The sequence below is a fragment of the Anoplophora glabripennis genome, unplaced genomic scaffold (assembly GCF_000390285.2).
Source record: "Anoplophora glabripennis isolate ALB-LARVAE unplaced genomic scaffold, Agla_2.0 scaffold233, whole genome shotgun sequence".
Taxonomy (NCBI): domain Eukaryota; kingdom Metazoa; phylum Arthropoda; class Insecta; order Coleoptera; family Cerambycidae; genus Anoplophora; species Anoplophora glabripennis.
Window position 1 is genome coordinate 87,327 of NW_019416413.1, and position 17,047 is coordinate 104,373.

A 17,047-nucleotide genomic window follows, 5' to 3' on the forward strand; every position below is an offset into this window, starting at 1 on the left:
TAGTTCCGCGTTTATTAATGAACTTTCCCGTAGCTACTGAGGGAGCTTAAGATATTGAAATGTAAAGTAGAAGGTTATTACGACAACGGACCTATTTCCAGATGTTTCAAGAATATGACGACAACTCTAAATAAATTATTTTACTAAACATTTTAGAATTATTCAGCTATGCAGTTTATAAAACGCAAAATAATTACAAACATTTTAAATTACACCGGCACACAAAAAAAAAACTCGAGGGCAAAAATGTAGATAGGCTCAGATAGTGCTAATAATTTTGATGCCAATAATCAATAAAACACACTCTTAGTCAAAGTTTGGCTCATAATATTTAGAGTTGGCCATTTTAATTAATAGAATATCAGGCTTACAAAAGTTCAAACCCAAAAAGTCCAAGATACCGCAGTCAGAATTTATGAACGACTGGCCAGTATCTAGGTACATATACATTGTGTTAGAAGTTTGACTGCCCTAATTTTAACAGACGATAGAATATATTAAAATAAACAAAAAAAACCTTATACGACATGGGTCCTAAACTCAACCATTTTTGAGAACAAAATTATCAAAATCTCCAACTTGATGTACAAAAGTTCGATTAATTAAGCAATATTGACATAACTGCGTGCATAGAATACCGTAAAATACAATGTTTATCACTTTTTGAAATTTATGCTTAATTCTAAAAAATAATTAGCGTTGTAATAAATTTAAAATTCGATAAAATTCAAATCGAGCAATGTGACAACGGCGCGCGGCGCGGCGGTTTATTAACACGAGATACTAAGCTGTCCAGCAATCACTAATACGCAATTCAGTTGGTATCTGGATTCGACCGTGTCGGAGTGTTTTTTGCGTACCACTATTTCCTTCTCTTGAGGTGTTTTCCAGCGAGTACGCGAAAATTGGATTCGAAGGTGTCGTGCGTAGACAATGGTGGTGGGCATTTTGAACATAGTTTGTTTTGTACTACTGTGCGTTTAAAAATTACTGAATTTTGCTTTTTGGTAAGTATCTAAATTATTTTTAATACGTATGATTATTTGGACGACATAAATCTTTGCGTACCTACTTTAATTACATATTTTTCAAATACGTAATTTGATTAAAAGTTAAGTTCCTATTTTAAGAGATTCATAATGACTAAAATTCAAGCCAAAATTTAAGCACAACACTATCTTCGTACTACAAAATCGATACATTTTATTTTATTTGTTTAAAAACCGGAAAACAATTATGTTGAAATTTACTAAATATTTCACAATAGCTGTTTACATTTTTTCCGTAGGACAAGTCAGCCGCGTGTACACGTGGTGTGCATCGGCAGGTGAAGCGCTGTTGTCACGTTGTGATGAAACTCCCCAATATTAATACTCGCTGTATTTTGAAAACTGTTAATCTTACGCCTTTGTAATATACAACATTTTTGTTCATTTTTGATTATTCTATATCATGCTGAAGTAATGGTAGTCAAACTTCTTACACCCAAGAATTGCTGTATCATAATCCAAAATATATTTTGCTCGACATAATATCTGACATATTATCATTGCCGACGTCTTTTAACCAAACGATATCATAGTCAGAATTTATGCACAATCGACCAGTATCTTGTAAAGTCTATATTTAGGGTGAAAATAAACCCAAAAATCGCTCAATTCAGTGAAAGAAGTTTTCGCTTTGCTCAGACTAAGAAGATTATGAATAATCTTTGTTTCTAAAGTATCTTACTGCCCGGTTGTACAAAAATTCTGACTACGGTATCGTTTTCAGGTGGTCAAAATACGTCGAAAATGATATGTCAGATATTAAGTCGCAAAATCAATTTTGGAGTATGATTGAGCAATTTTTGAGTCCTTTTTCACCCTAAATATAGATTTTACATGATACTGGCTGTTCGTGTATAAATTCTGATCATTTTCAGCTCATCAAAATATGTCGGAAATCGTACGTCAGGTCTTTGGATTTGGACTTTTTTATATGCCTGATATTCTGTTAATTAAAATGGCCAACTCTCAATATTATGAGCCTTACTTTGACTAAGAGTGTGTTTTATCGATTATGGCATCAAATTGAGTAGCACTACCGTAGTCTACATCTTCGCAATTGAGTTTTTTGTATGCTGGTGTTATCAATATACTATTTCTAAAATATGGTGCCAAACAGGAAACGTAGTTTTAAGGACACAATTTCGTATCAATATGGATCTGAAAATATACCGGGTGATAATAGCTCGCTTTGATCTAAAAATATAGCCGTGGCAATTTCAGTAAAATAATAATTTTACTGATGTTACTTTGAAGACTCAAAAAAAGTATTCTAATTTTAATGCCAATAATTCCCCATAAAGTAAAATGACAATAAATATTTTTAGTTACATTGATTACACAACTTCTAAATATACAGAATACAGATTAAAATATGCAGAAATCAAAAGTGCCAAATATTACTGTCAACTTTTTTAATTGATACATATTATTTTAGTTTTTTACAGAAAAATAGATTCAATAAAATAATGGGATAATCTTAACAACTTTATTTCTTACCTGTACGTATCGTAAGAACATATAGTTTTTGTATGGCTTAGCTATGCGGACGAAGCGCCAAACATTAAAAAAACATTTTTTTTAACTAAAATTTTTTACATGATTTATAAATCTTAACTAAATAATTATTTTCTATCTAATTAACTAATCAGGTAATAAAGATAAGTTACTAGTTGTAAATAAAAGTAATTTATGTTTTAACGCATTTAAAAGTTAAAACTGGTAAATTCAAAAAATTCTAAATAAAATACTTCTGCTTTTTTTTCTAATTCAACCAATCAGTGCTAGACATACTAAATTAAGCCAAAATAAATAATAATAACAGCAACAAAATTAAATTGTGAACAGCTTAAATTTAAGCAGAATCCAATCTTGTTCCGCATGATTTCGAAGGGCAACGGGGGCTACCATCCGCTGTTGTCAGTTAAAATTGCCGCCTTTGAAAGGCCGTTACTGTCAGTTAACTTCACACCTGGTAAGTTAATTGCCATGTTAATTGGGCGAAACGGGAATGGTCGAATAAGTCGTCACCACTTCATTTTGTTATATATTTATTTTAGTTCGTGAAGTGTATTTGCGTAGTGTAGGTGCATAACCTTATAAAGTTATTTATTTCAGTGTTTAGTGATGGTCCAGTGTATATTTGTGTTTTCATCTTCAAGTTTTTGTGTGATAACATGAAAAAACATGTATACGGGTCAGGAAAGAGTTGATATGATTAGAGTTTACTGTTTATCAAGAGAAAACGACGCTGTTGTAAGAAAACTAACTATATCAAATGGATTGTTCTGACTGACAAGTACAGAATAAGAAAATGTTTGTCAAATTGGTTCCACATTTAAGAGATTATGGGAGCTTTGAACGTCAATAAGAACAGGCACAAAATTAGAGAGTGGTACTGGAAGGTTTTCCAAAAGATTTTAATTATATCAAAGGCTGTAAATATAAGGTGTATTACTCAAGCGGTTCCGTCCGTAGCGCCTTAGACTCAATAAAAACCGAAGTGAACATCAGGGCAGATAGAAAAGTTCTACTAGCTTGTCCGCCCCCATAGAGCCTAGCCCGAGAACAACAATGGTAGGTCGAAGATCCCAAGCTAAGTTTAAGGAAGTGAAATATAGTTCTGTAACTGCCAGCCACCAAGTACACAGGCGAAAAACCATCGTACTTTAAAAAAAGTTAATTTATTTATTTTTACGTATTTCATTTACGTATTTTCATTTATTATCGTTAGAGTTTTCTATCAGATTACTTGTTGGGCAGTATTTCATAGTTTATCTTATTTAAAAGAATTAAATTTTTGTTTAAGTGAGTAGGGTTTTTGGTGGCACCTATTTAATAAAAACAACACGTCACGGCGGATGGTGTGGAAATTTGACCTTTAATAAAATTTGATTTTTAATAACCTTTCCTTTAAATTATGAGATTCTATAACAATGCCTACCACAGTACAAGTGGCACTTTTTTGAGGGCACACTAGCTTGTCTAACGATGGGGTATGAAATTTACCAAAAAAAAGTTAACAAAAATCAGTTTTTGCGACGAAATTTGAGAAGCCAAGTGTATTTCTAAAGGTCAAAGCCTCCCTGTAAATATGACCCTCATTCAAAGTTACATCCTATATATGCTTATATAATTATACCGATGTATAATTTTGTAATAAATGCTATTTTCTGCAAAACTTCAAAATGACGTGATATTTGGCAAAGTTTAAGTTATTTTTGACAGTTGGTACCTTTCAGGGCCTTTTTAATTCTGACACCACTGTAGATGGTGCAAATATCTTCGACTGTTTTTAAGTAATTGCTTAGGGACTGTTTCATCTTCAAAAAATTGTGGAACTCACAGAGAATGTTTTACAAGTAAAACTTTTGTATGTTAATATTGAAAATGTGTTACTATTGGATATCCAATTTAATTTGTTGCTTTTTAATAAATAATGCGCACGCTTATGTCCCTCCGCGCAGTTCTGACAGCCCTAAATTAATAAGTGTTTGTTTTTTTAGAAATACTGCATGAAGTTCTATGTACATTGGTTTTAATGAACGTGAGTCAGAAAAAGATCTGGAAAGCATACATCATAATAAAGCCGTTTAAATGAATTTAATAAAAATTGTCAATAATAAAATATACAATAATAAACAACATTTAATAAATATAAATTCAAGTATTTTTATTTAAATAATCACATCAAGTTTAATATATTAAAAGCATAAAATGTGAAAACTGTTTCCTATATGAATTTATTTCGTGTTTTTGTTTAAATACTAAAAAGAATCTGTAACATTCAATTTATTTTTGGCTCTATTTATTTGAATATATTTTCAAAATAAACTTATCCATTTATTAGTTAACAAATTGATTATCATTATAAGCGCATCTCAAAGACATATTTTTACAGAAAAAAATGTCCCTACGTTTTCTTGCAATGAAACAGTAAAATATTAGTAGGAAACGTCTGTAAGCAATTTCTACAAATAAAACTTAGAAGCTAAATCAGAGAGTAGTATCCAACTTCGTAAATAATCCAGGTCAAAGAGCAGAAATGTACAAGTACTCAAAGTCGGAGTCTTTTACAAGGAAAGTACGTGTTCAAGTAGGTACTTAAATAGGATATAAGATCAAAATTAGGAACAAAGGAAGGAACGAAATTAAAAGTAATGGATTAAACGTATCGCAATCAAGCTAACAGGATACACCAATCATTCCACTCAACTGACGCCGCCGCCGTATGCCGGAGAATCCTTCATTTGATCATTACTGCCTCACTTTACGGTTAAAATTACCAGCTTCTCTATGCGAGAGAAAAAGATCAATCAAGCGTTATATTTCTGCCATAAGGGTAAATCAGGTCTAACATGCAAATCGTAAAATATGAATATATGCGGGTGGTGATTAAACCGAGGTGGGAATTCAACAATCCCGCAATATGTGCTGGCATAATTAATGACACTTTTAAACCGTGAGTAGGTATAACTAAATTTTTATATATTTGCGAAGATATTATACATGAGGTGATCCATTGGTGTGGCAAAATACAATGGATTTGTTATTATTAGTATCATGAAATAAAAGTTGAAGGAGGTCAAAGATATGCATTTTAAAATTATTTTCAAATATACGGGGTGATATTTAAAAGCGCTGCTATCAAACTGTTAAATATAACGTCCCATACATTTTTACACATTTGAATTCACAATATTGGGTTTGGTAATGTAGTTTTATATTTGCTGCGACGTTGCTAAAATTTGACATGTAATAACTAGAACCAATTTATTTTACACAGATGAGAGAACTACTTCAGATTTGTGAAACATTCATTATTATTTTATACTAGATATTTTCTATAGACATGCCAACTTTACATTGGACCTGCAGGATCCTTATGGAAAATGGCTTTCGGTCAAACTTGCTGAAAGATTGCATTCTGGTAGTACTCGAGGTGTAGATCAATAGTCTCTATGCTCGTTAAGTCCCAAAAAATCGTCCTTTCGCGATACAGCTCTTCGAAGACATATTTTTAAGTACATTTGGCTATAACGCAATGCTACTGTATGGTTATACGGATGCACATGCATAACCACACACTCACTCACACACGTACACATACGCTCATATATGTTTATATTGAAATATCAAAGTGATACAGGGTGTCCCATTATAAATAACGGATTGCAGTATCATCTTAAAAAATGACTTTAAAAAAAAACTTTATACAGAAGTTATAGAGTTCTGAGGGTATATTCGGTGATGACCTTGACCTTGACCCAAAGGGTCATAGTGACCTCGTCTTGAATGATCGGGTCATAACGATCTTGCCTTCACTTAATGGGGCTGCAAACAGTGTCACGGTCAAGGTCATCATCGTATGATCCCACCAAACCATAAAACATTCAATCACAATCCTTTGTCGTAAGTGCTTTCCCGAAAAATATCGCAAAATCTTATTCAGAACGTTATTTGACCCTAAAATAACCTGCTAGAGTCTATAACATAAAGACAAATCTGAACGTAAAATTTTCCGCTCTTTCCATTTCCGGTATCAGAAATGTCATTCAGTAGCTAAAAGTCCAAGTTAACCTCTAAGGTTGACCTTTGGGTCAAGGTCAAGGTCACCAACGATTGCCTCCCTCAGAACTTTACACTTTTGTATAAAAGGTTTTCTTGGGAACAGCTTGTATAACTTTTCAATATATGTATATACATACATACAAACATACATACATGTGCGAATGTTTATGTGTGTAAATGTGCGACTGTGTGCATCCGCAGATCCATACAAAAGCAATACGATTTAGCCAAACCTTACTGAAAGCCCACCTTCGAAGAGCTGTATCTCCAAAGGACGAATTTTTGGGACTATTAAGACTTTTGACTTCGAGTACTACCAAGAAGTTTCAGCAAGTTTGACCGAAAACAATTTCCCATAAGAATCCCGTGGGGTTCTTTTCCCTGGTTCATCAACTCATATTTATTTCTGGTTCTTATTTTGTACTTCTTTTTATCCTCCCTAATTTGTGTTAAGCTATTTCCGTTAATATTTGTATATATTTCACTTTATATAAGAATTGCTGAAAGGGCTTTGTCATCCACAAATATGTTTCTATAGTTAACCGTGTTCGCTACAATGTTATTAAAATTAAATTCTAGTTTTATTACTTGGTCTACTCGTTTGTACAAAAAACAAAAGTACTATCTGTCCTGAAATATCGGAGGACAATTTAGGACCACCTTGAATATCTATCATTGAAAAGCTGAACAGTTGTGTTACTTTTACAGCGTGCTAACATGTTTCCCTGTTAGTCACAGGATGCTGAATACGCTGGGGTCTCAGAATATATCGTTATTACAACTCGTCTTGTGAAACTTATCTTCAGTGAAATGATATCTGTTTTCCTATTTTATGGGACGATTTTACAGAACGTTCCAAAACACTGTGACCAACTATGATTTATTATGTTTATTACAATATGTTTATTATTTGTCAAGCGATTTGTTCTTTGTGCCAAAAGTTTGCCAGTCGATGTTTCCCTTAATTGTTTCATATTCAAGGAAAGTGTATCAAGGAAGCTGAATTTCACTTAAGCGACATGAATTCCTCTTTCCAGATACAACTCCAACAGATTGAATTATCTATTAAATTTATATCGTGCAAAAGTCCTGCAATTTCTTCCGATCTTGCTCATACTCAGCATTTCATATTCATTTACTCTTTGGCGAATAAACATTCAACATTTATTTTACTCGAGCCTGTCCTAATCTTAAATCCCAATATTGACATTGTTCCTATTGCATTTATCTCCCCAAAGTAAGCTTAATGGCACTGCAAGTAATGCCAAATGCTGACCCAGGTTCTAGGAAAACCTTTTCAGATCCCTTTGTTCCAGTTCATATGATTTTTCATTTAAATTCTGCGTCAGACATTACGTACTTCCAATAAAAAATTTGTACCCGGAATACGGTAACAAAAGTTCCACTGTCTCTTTTGGAACCATACGTAAACCTTACAGATACCATTTTTTCCAGTAGGTACATTGTATATTGACTTGCATTATTCGCGATTCTCTATCCATTCAGCTTTCAAAAACATGTGGAAGTTAAATTTTGCAATCATTTGGACATATCTCGTTTCTTGCTTCTTTTTCTATTATATGAAGCAGTAATTCCCTTTTTGCAAAATCGCTTGCCAGAGTTATTGGAAGACGTGCTATTAAATGTTCGGCAAAATATGTGGTTACTGCACGACGGAGCCTCCGCTTACTTTTATCGGACAGTGCGCAACTTTCTAAACATTACTTTTACCGATCGCTGTATAGGACGCGACAGCCTAGTTAGAAAGCCCCTCCGGTCCCCGGACCTCATTCCTTTAAATTTCTTTTTGTGGGGATATGTGAAAAGTGTTGTGTATTCCACGTGGCATCGACCATTTACGACATCGTACTTCCAAAGCTTGTAATACGATTCGAGAGGACGTGGCAATGTTGTAACGCGTGCGAGCGAATTGGATACGTCACGCTGAAGTTTGTGTGCAAGCAAATGGTGGGTACATCGAACATCTTCTATGAAAATAGGCTGCTTGCAATGTTGAGGTAAGTGTATTCACCTCATTTTTACATAACAGACATGTGGCAAAAATATTTGAAATAAGTGCATTGACACCCTGTATAAATATCGAATCAGTATGATATTACGTCAGGTTTCCAATGATTTTCAATTAAATCAATTTAGTAGATCATTCTGATAATAACCAATAGGTGTATAAGATCTATCTTACAGAAAAAGGATGAAAAAAAAATTAATATTTCCTCTGAACAAGTTTAGACAATGAACGTGATAGGTCGAATACTATAATTGAACCATATTCCATTTTATACCTAACAAGAACATAAAACAACGACTGAATGTGCGTACATCCAAAAAGTCGCAGCAGTTGCGAAATATAAAAACATTTGATTTAAAATGAATAGAAAAAGCGTGATAATAAAAGTGAGTTTGCAGTTAAAATATTATAACTCTAATCCTTCAATATTTCCACCCTGTTAATGACATTATTACTAATGTAGTCATAGATCACAAAATTAATTTTGCGGCTATAAGTCATTACGTTACATTTAGATATATTCAATTTTAGATGATTTGTCTCACACTATGAAGACATGCCGATGCAAGAAGCCAATAAATGAAATTAATAGTAGAATTAATTTCAGAATAAAGTTGAAAATTATCAGCAAATAACAAATACTTAATTATATGTTATTTGGGTGCTTTATCGGTGGGGGGGGGGGGTGAAACAAGACATGGGGGCCTACATTTGCAGTGTTAAATAATCATTGCTGTCAATGCAAAGAAAAATATTATTTATGACTAGAAAAGAAAGTAGACTGAGATGCTTGCACCGTTCGTTAAAAACGAAAACAAATCTATAAATAATTCGAGAATAATTCATAGAATTTGATTCCGCATTGCAAAAGTCATAAAGTCCGCATAGTCATGGTAAAAATTTAAATAAAATTTGGGATACGTATGTTAAATGGGATGAGGTAAGCTAAATTTTCAATAGAAAGTATTATCTTTATTATCTTTGGGATTTGACAGAAATAACTAATGACGTCATCAATTATTTTTTCCAGAAACATACCCAATTTTTTTTCCTGTTAAAAAGCTCTCTTTTTTTTCTAATAAACTTTAAATACCGATGATGCCGCACCATACATTTACTCCAAAATGTCCTTGGTTTTGGACTGGATTTACAATGTGGGGATTTTCAATGGACCAGTAGTGTTCGTTGCGCCTCTTTGGCAAACCATTACTGACAAACCGACTTTCGTCCGTCCAAAGAACGTACCGAAAAAGGTTCTGCTCAACATTTTCTACATTTACTGCAATTTGAGCTATAAAAGCTGATTTATCCAAATTTAATTTCCGGCGAGCTTGCCGTATAGAATTTCTTGGATTTTATTCAAAATACTGTAACAGTCTANCATCATCACCATCACCATCACCATCACCATCACCATCGCCATCGCCATCGCCATCGCCATCGCCATCACCATCACCATCACCATCACCATCACGATCACTATCATTATCATTATCATTATCATTATTATTATTATTATTATTATAAGAGAAATATATCAAAAATATTAACAATATACATTTACCTAAATATCTCTCTCTGTGTTTAGGTTTGTGATTTTCTTGTGTTCTATACCGTGGATAGAATTTCTAATAACTGTTTTAGGTAAGAATATATTGTTAATTAATTGTTTGACATGAAAAATAACACTAGAATGCACTATTTTGCGGTTGTAGGATGAATTATTCAAGTTCTTCAGATTCTTCAGATGAAGAATTATTTGAAATTCTGAATAACGTAGAAGTTCATCGCAATTTTCGTGTTAGGGCAAATGCTTTGGAACAGTATGATGAGGAGGAATTCAGAGAACGGTTTCGATTTACCAAGGATACGTTTAACCATATTCTGGAATTAATTAGAGAAGATATCAGTCCTATTACTCATAGAAATCATTCGCTATATGCTGCTGAGCAAGTGTTGATAGCATTAAGATTCTATGCAACAGGTAAAACAAATTAATAGTTCTATTATAAAAACTCGCACCAAGATTTTTAGGATCATTCCAAATATTAATAGGAGATGACTCGAAAGTACACAAATCTACGGTGTGTAGAATTTTGCGAAAAGTAACCTATGAAATAGCTAGCCATGCACCAGACTTTATAAGAATGCCAACTACAGCTCAGGAAATTAGAGATGTCTAATCCAAGTTTTATGATATAAGACAATTTCCTAATGTAATAGGATGTATTGATGGTAGCCAGATTCCAATTCAGTCACCGGGTGGAGATAATGCAGAAACTTTTAGGAACAGAAAGGGTTTCTTTTCTATTAATGTGCAAGCTATCTGTGATGCAAATTTATGTATAAGGAATATAGATGCACGCTGGCCAGGCTCTACCCATGACAGTAAAGTGTTTAATGCTGCACTAATTAGAGCGCAGTTGGATGACGAAGAATTTCAAAATTGTTACCTACTGGGAGATAGCGCTTATCCCTGCAGACCATATTTATTAACACCTCTTTTAAATCCAATTACACTGCAAGAACAAAGATATAATAATGCTCACATTGCCACAAGAAACTGTATTGAACGCACATTTGATGTATGGAAACGAAGATTTGCATGTTTGTCATTGGGACTTCGCACTAAGCTTGATCTTACTCTGCTAATCATAGTCTCAACTACTGTACTTCACAATATAGCAATATTTCAAAATAATATTGATGATTTGGATCTTCCAGTTGTTGATGCACAGGCAGATATCGATGATATTTTTGAAGGCCGAAATGAAGGAGGCAATGCCGTCTGAAGAGCCGTTATAAATTTGTTTAGGGAATTTGAATTAAGTTTTACCATATTAGTGGCTATTTTAGTAATAGTCTTCAGTGACTGACTTTTTGTTTTTTTTTTAATTCTATATAGGGTGTTCCCTAAATACCTACGGCCTGTAACTACAAGATGTAATTCCTTGCGATATTTTAATAAAAACGTTTATATAAGAAGTTTATTTTCCAAGATACGAAGTGTTGAAAATATAAAAAAATTAAACTTGCAAATAAATTTTGAACGATCAGTGCTACGTTCTCAAAATGTTTAGATAATTTACTAACTCAAAATTTTGAGAATGTAGCACAGATCATTCAAGATTTATTTGAAACAATATTTAGTTTTTTGATGATTATATAAAATATCGTAAGGAATTAAACTCTGCAGTAACTAACCGTATTTACGAAACCTCATGCATATGTCTGTATTTAAGTACATCATTCAATTTATATTTTTCATAATACAAATAAACTTTTTTTTATGTCTTATTTTTTCTGTAGTTGTAACATTGATAAAATGTCTACATATAATCAATTTTTAGGTTGCAGCTTGTTTAAAAAATTATTTTTCCTATAATAAAAAGCATATAAATGAAGTTAATGTTATTAGTTATTGCTAAAGTTAGCACATTATGAGAAATTATTGTTCATTTTTTTAAATAGTTTATCTTTCAAAACAAAAAACTTATTTTTATGCCAGATAAATTAAATTCTTCAACATCCAAAAACACAAATCGAAAATGTCATTATTTATCAAAAATGTGTCCAAATTTATGTTAGCCCTTGTATAATATTTTACAATGTAATTAAAGAAGTAAAAAATGTACTTAAAGTTAAATATTCTGCAATTTATAACTAACTTCAGTAACTGTTATTTTCTTAAGAAAAGATAGATCCTACCAAATGTAAATATATTTATTAAAAATACTTGTGAACAGATTTATTTAACAAAGTTAACTATTATTTATTTAAGTTTTCCATATCCGCACTTTCTAAACGTGAATTGTATTCTATAGATTTTAAAGTGTGTTCCCAACTTACTATATCTAACTCTTTATTTTTAATTTCCAATTCAATTTCTTGTAGCTTCTTGTTATGTTTTAGTTCTTGAATTTTGAATTCCAACTCTTTTTCTTTTATCTGTATGTCAATATTTGCTAATTCCAGTTGTTTTTCTTTTATGTTTTTTTTCTACTTCAAGTATTTTTTCTTTTTTCTTGAATATCTACATTTAATCTATCTTTTAAATTTTTTCTATCTACTATCCGCTTTGCAAGTATTTCCATATTTTCAATTTTTCTTTTTTTTGCTGGTGTTCTTTTCAAGTTCCTGGAGGTGGAAGGTGTAACAGTAGAAACGGTCAAAGGTTCTGCGATTTTTTCTATTTTTGAAGCCAACGAAGGTGTAGCAGAATCAAATGTGTGTTCCACAGTTTGCATAAACTCTGAAGATGAAGGATTTAAATCATAGACTGCTGTAAGCTCTACACTATTATGACTGGGTATTTCTTCCTGTATGATTTGTATGATTTCTTCTGTTTCAACTTCATTTGTAGCATCTATATTTGGAGACAAATTCTCTGAAAATAGGGGATAATGGCAATTAGTACAGCTTATGAAATATCTGTATACCATAAATTATGATATATATTGTTTTGCATTTTTGAGATAATTAATAAGTACTTCTGCCAAACTTTGTTCTTTAATCATCCATCTTAATTAAATTTTGATGAAAATAACTGTGCAATATAAATGTGGCTCACTATTAATTGAAATATGATGTATCTTTTTAATTTATACGAGTTTCAGTTTATTTATTTCACACAAATATTACGTAACTTAGGTACCTTTAAAATACGAAGCAGATGAATCAAATGGGTTACAAAGTGGTTCGTACTGGGGCTTTAAAATGGTTAAAACTTTTTTATCTAATTCATCACTTTGTGGAGTGAACGTGCCACCACCAGTTTTATATAAATTTTTCTGAAAAACAAAACCATTATGCGTCAATAGGAATATGTTGAATATTATCTATAATCACAAATTTCTAATATGTTACATACCTTATCATCATGGAGATTTTTTCGTGCCTTTTTCTTTATTGTATCATATAATGCATGCAACTGTTTGGCAGTCCGGGTCCCCGTTTGAGCGTTACTGTTATATTTGCGTGTAATTTCATCCCAACAATCCTTTTTTTGCTTAACAGTTGTCCCATCTGTCTTTTTGTTTTCAATTATGTTTTTGTATTGCATTACCAAATCGAATAGTATGTGTTTCTCCAAATCAGTGAAATTTCGTGATCTTTTCACATCTTCGATTATGCTAAAAAATGTTAAAGAATAATAGTTGGTAAAAAAATCACATGATCAATAATATACGTACCTTTCCATTTTTACTTAAATTTTAAGTTAAGAAAATATAACCTAACCTATGACACAAACATGACACAAAATACAAACTATAACCCTTAATTTGCACGATTGGTTAACTGTGAAGTTAGATGTAAGGGATCTCCAGCCACTGAATAATAGTTATCGATCAGATAACTATCTATTTGCAATTTATCTGTCGGTATTCTTTCAGAAACTCTTTGAAACTTGTCGGTCTGATAACTTTACCAAACTGGCCCTAAGTCATTACGTTACATTTAGATATATTCAATTTTAGATGATTTGTCTCACACTATGAAGACATGCCGATGCAAGAAGCCAATAAATGAAATTTATAGTAGAATTAATTTCAGAATAAAGTTGAAAATTATCAGCAAATAACAAATACTTAATTATATGTTATTTGGGTGCTTTATCGGTGGGGGGGTGAAACAAGACATGGGGGCCTACATTTGCAGTGTTAAATAATCATTGCTGTCAATGCAAAGAAAAATATTATTTATGACTAGAAAAGTAAGTAGACTGAGATGCTTGCACCGTTCGTTAAAAACGAAAACAAATCTATAAATAATTCGAGAATAATTCATAGAATTTGATTCCGCATTGCAAAAATAATATATCTCAATAACATGAAATTGGCTGCATTTTTTTGTAGCACCCAGTTCTCCTTAAATGTAATGACTTCAGGAAAATCGTTAATAAAAAGTAGTCATACTCACAGCATAGTCATGGTAAAAATTTAAATAAAATTTGGGATACGTATGTTAAATAGGATGAGGTAAGCTAAATTTTCAATAGAAAGTATTATCTTTATTATCTATGGGATTTGACAGAAATAACTAATGACGTCATCAATTATATTTTTCCAGAAACATACTCAAATTTTTCCTGCTAAAAAGCTCTATTTTTTTAATACATTTTTATTAGAGAAATTTTTCTGTATTATTTCCCGTTTAAAAAATATATAAGCAATATCGTCCTAAAGAGTCTAAAAAGAAATACAAATATTCGTTGTTTAAAGCGCATAAATTAATTAAGAATAAATGAAAGGATTAAACTCGATAATTATTTAAAACACTTAAAACAAAAGGTGATGATAACATTATTTAGACTTAAAATGAGGCAAACGCTCTCTACTACATACATATTATAGTCTATTCTCCATATGACCTCCTCTCATTTCAAGACACATATCCAATCTTCGCTCGACTTCTTTGCGGGCTGCGGTTATTAACATTTCGCCGTTTAACTCATTACAAGCGTTTGTGATTTTTTTTTTCTTTCATATGAATAATATCTCACGAAGGTGTTTTGTTAACCTTATTTTTTAAAACCCCCCCATAAAAGAAATCGAGAGGTGTTGGATCTGCTGACTTTCCGGGCCACTGAATAGGTCCAGTAAACTCAATCCATTTTTCTCGGAAAGCGTTCTTAGCTGCAAACGCACGTTCTCCAGAAGTGCAAGAAGTTATTGGTTGTAGGAAATTTAGATAACTCACGCTGTTCAATGTATATTCATAAAAATGAAGCTCAATTAAATGCCTACCGATGATGCCGCACCATACATTTACTCCAAAATGACCTTGGCTTTGGACTGGATTTACAATGTGGGGATTTTCAATGAACCAGTAGTGTTCGTTGCGCCTGTTTGGCAAACCGTTACTGACAAACCGACTTTCGTCCGTCCAAAGAACGTAGATACCGAAAAAGGTTATAATCAACAGTTTACTACAATTTGAGCTATAAAATTAAGTCTGTTTTCAATGTGACCTTCAGGCAATTACTCCAAATTGTGAATTTTGTAGTCATGATGTTGAACGGTTAATTCCCGGCTAGCCTGCCGTATAGAATTTCATGGATTTTGTTCGCAATAATGTAACAGTCTAGCCGTATTAATATTGTTTTTTACCCTTTGGTGAATTATTTGATTTTTCCGAACAGAAAATGCATATTCATTTCGTCACAAGGTCGCCTCCAATCTTGTAAAGGTTCTATGATGAGGAATGAGGCGCTCTGGATACCTTTCTCGATATAACTCTACAGCTTTTCTTGAATTTTTTTGTGACTTTGTAACCGTAAATTAGCAACATATCAACTTTTTCTGAATGAGAAAACATTTTGTAAGCACAAAAGTTATACGTTTGACGTTCGTATTGAGAAATGACAAGTATTTTGTGACATTTATGCACTTTAAACAACGAACATTCAATTATTTTCCAACGACTACTTGATGCTTCCACCGCTAATGTGAATTTTAGGTGGTATTTCTTTTGAGCCTCTTTAGGACGATATTGCTTATAACTTTTAAACGGGAAGTAATACAGAAAAATTTCCCTAATAAGAGTTTATAAGAAAAAAGACAGTTTTTTAACAGGAAAAAAAATGGGTATATTTCTGGGAAAAATATAATTGATGACATCATTAGTCGTTTCTGTTAAATCCCAAAGATAATACTCTCTATTGAAAATGGAGCTTATCTCATTCCATTTAACACCACCAAATTTTATTTAAATTTGTGGTATCCTCACAGTAAGCCCATACTATCGAGTTTGAGACACCATGTACAACTATTTTTTCTAAAACTCACATTTTTGTTGTTAATTAATTTAATGATTCATATAGACTTGCAAATCCGCCACGAATGGTATACACTAAGAACAGAATCATAGTTGAGGTGTCTATCATCAGACTTTTTTATTTTATACCTATCGATTTTTTTTTTAAATAAGCGCATTAATTGTCTAAAAATTTCAATAAAAATATCATTAAAATCAGTTAGTTTTTTGTAATTAAACACAGTGTGATATTTAGAGAAAAAAATTATCCATAAAAACTTCTGCAATTCAACTAAAAGAAAGTGGTTTTATTTCCATATTCCAGTCTCCGAGTTTATAATTATACCGAATGAAATTTCAATGAAACCGATGAATTGAGAAAACGGTCGCAATAGAGTTCAAAGCAAGGGGTTTTCCACCGGCAAAAGAGTGGAGAGTCGATGTTAAAAGGCAAACAATTCCGAGGGAATATAATTGTTTTTTGTAATTGGTGCCGCGATCAGGTTCTTTTGTCAAACGTTATATAAATTGAATTTATTTGGGGCATCGACTGCTTCCCCTGTAATTTTTCGACTATATGGACTTTAAAAGGAGAATAATAAGCACATGATTTTCTATTGTCCTCGTTAACAAAGGGTATATTTTA

The 17,047-nt window shown here is 32.2% G+C and overlaps 1 protein-coding gene across 1 annotated transcript; it reads right to left on the reverse strand.

The window, feature by feature from the left end:
• Positions 1 to 12,414: 12,414 nt before the first annotated feature.
• On the reverse strand, positions 12,415 to 13,846 carry LOC108908505 (fibrinogen silencer-binding protein-like). The gene is made up of 5 exons (XM_018712560.1): positions 13,839 to 13,846; positions 13,517 to 13,778; positions 13,301 to 13,436; positions 12,717 to 13,033; positions 12,415 to 12,594 (listed from the first exon to the last, which is right to left on the reverse strand). Exons 1-5 carry the CDS (start codon positions 13,844 to 13,846, stop codon positions 12,415 to 12,417), a joined length of 903 nt encoding a protein of 300 aa, XP_018568076.1.
• Between the last annotated feature and the right edge of the window lie 3,201 nt (positions 13,847 to 17,047).

Coding starts and splice junctions, on each gene's coding strand:
- LOC108908505 (XM_018712560.1), bottom strand. Junction 13,437..13,516: donor AAAATCTCCATGATGATAAG/GTATGTAACATA, acceptor TTTGTTTTTCAG/AAAAATTTATATAAAACTGG. Junction 12,595..12,716: donor AAATACTTGCAAAGCGGATA/GTAGATAGAAAA, acceptor ATTGACATACAG/ATAAAAGAAAAAGAGTTGGA.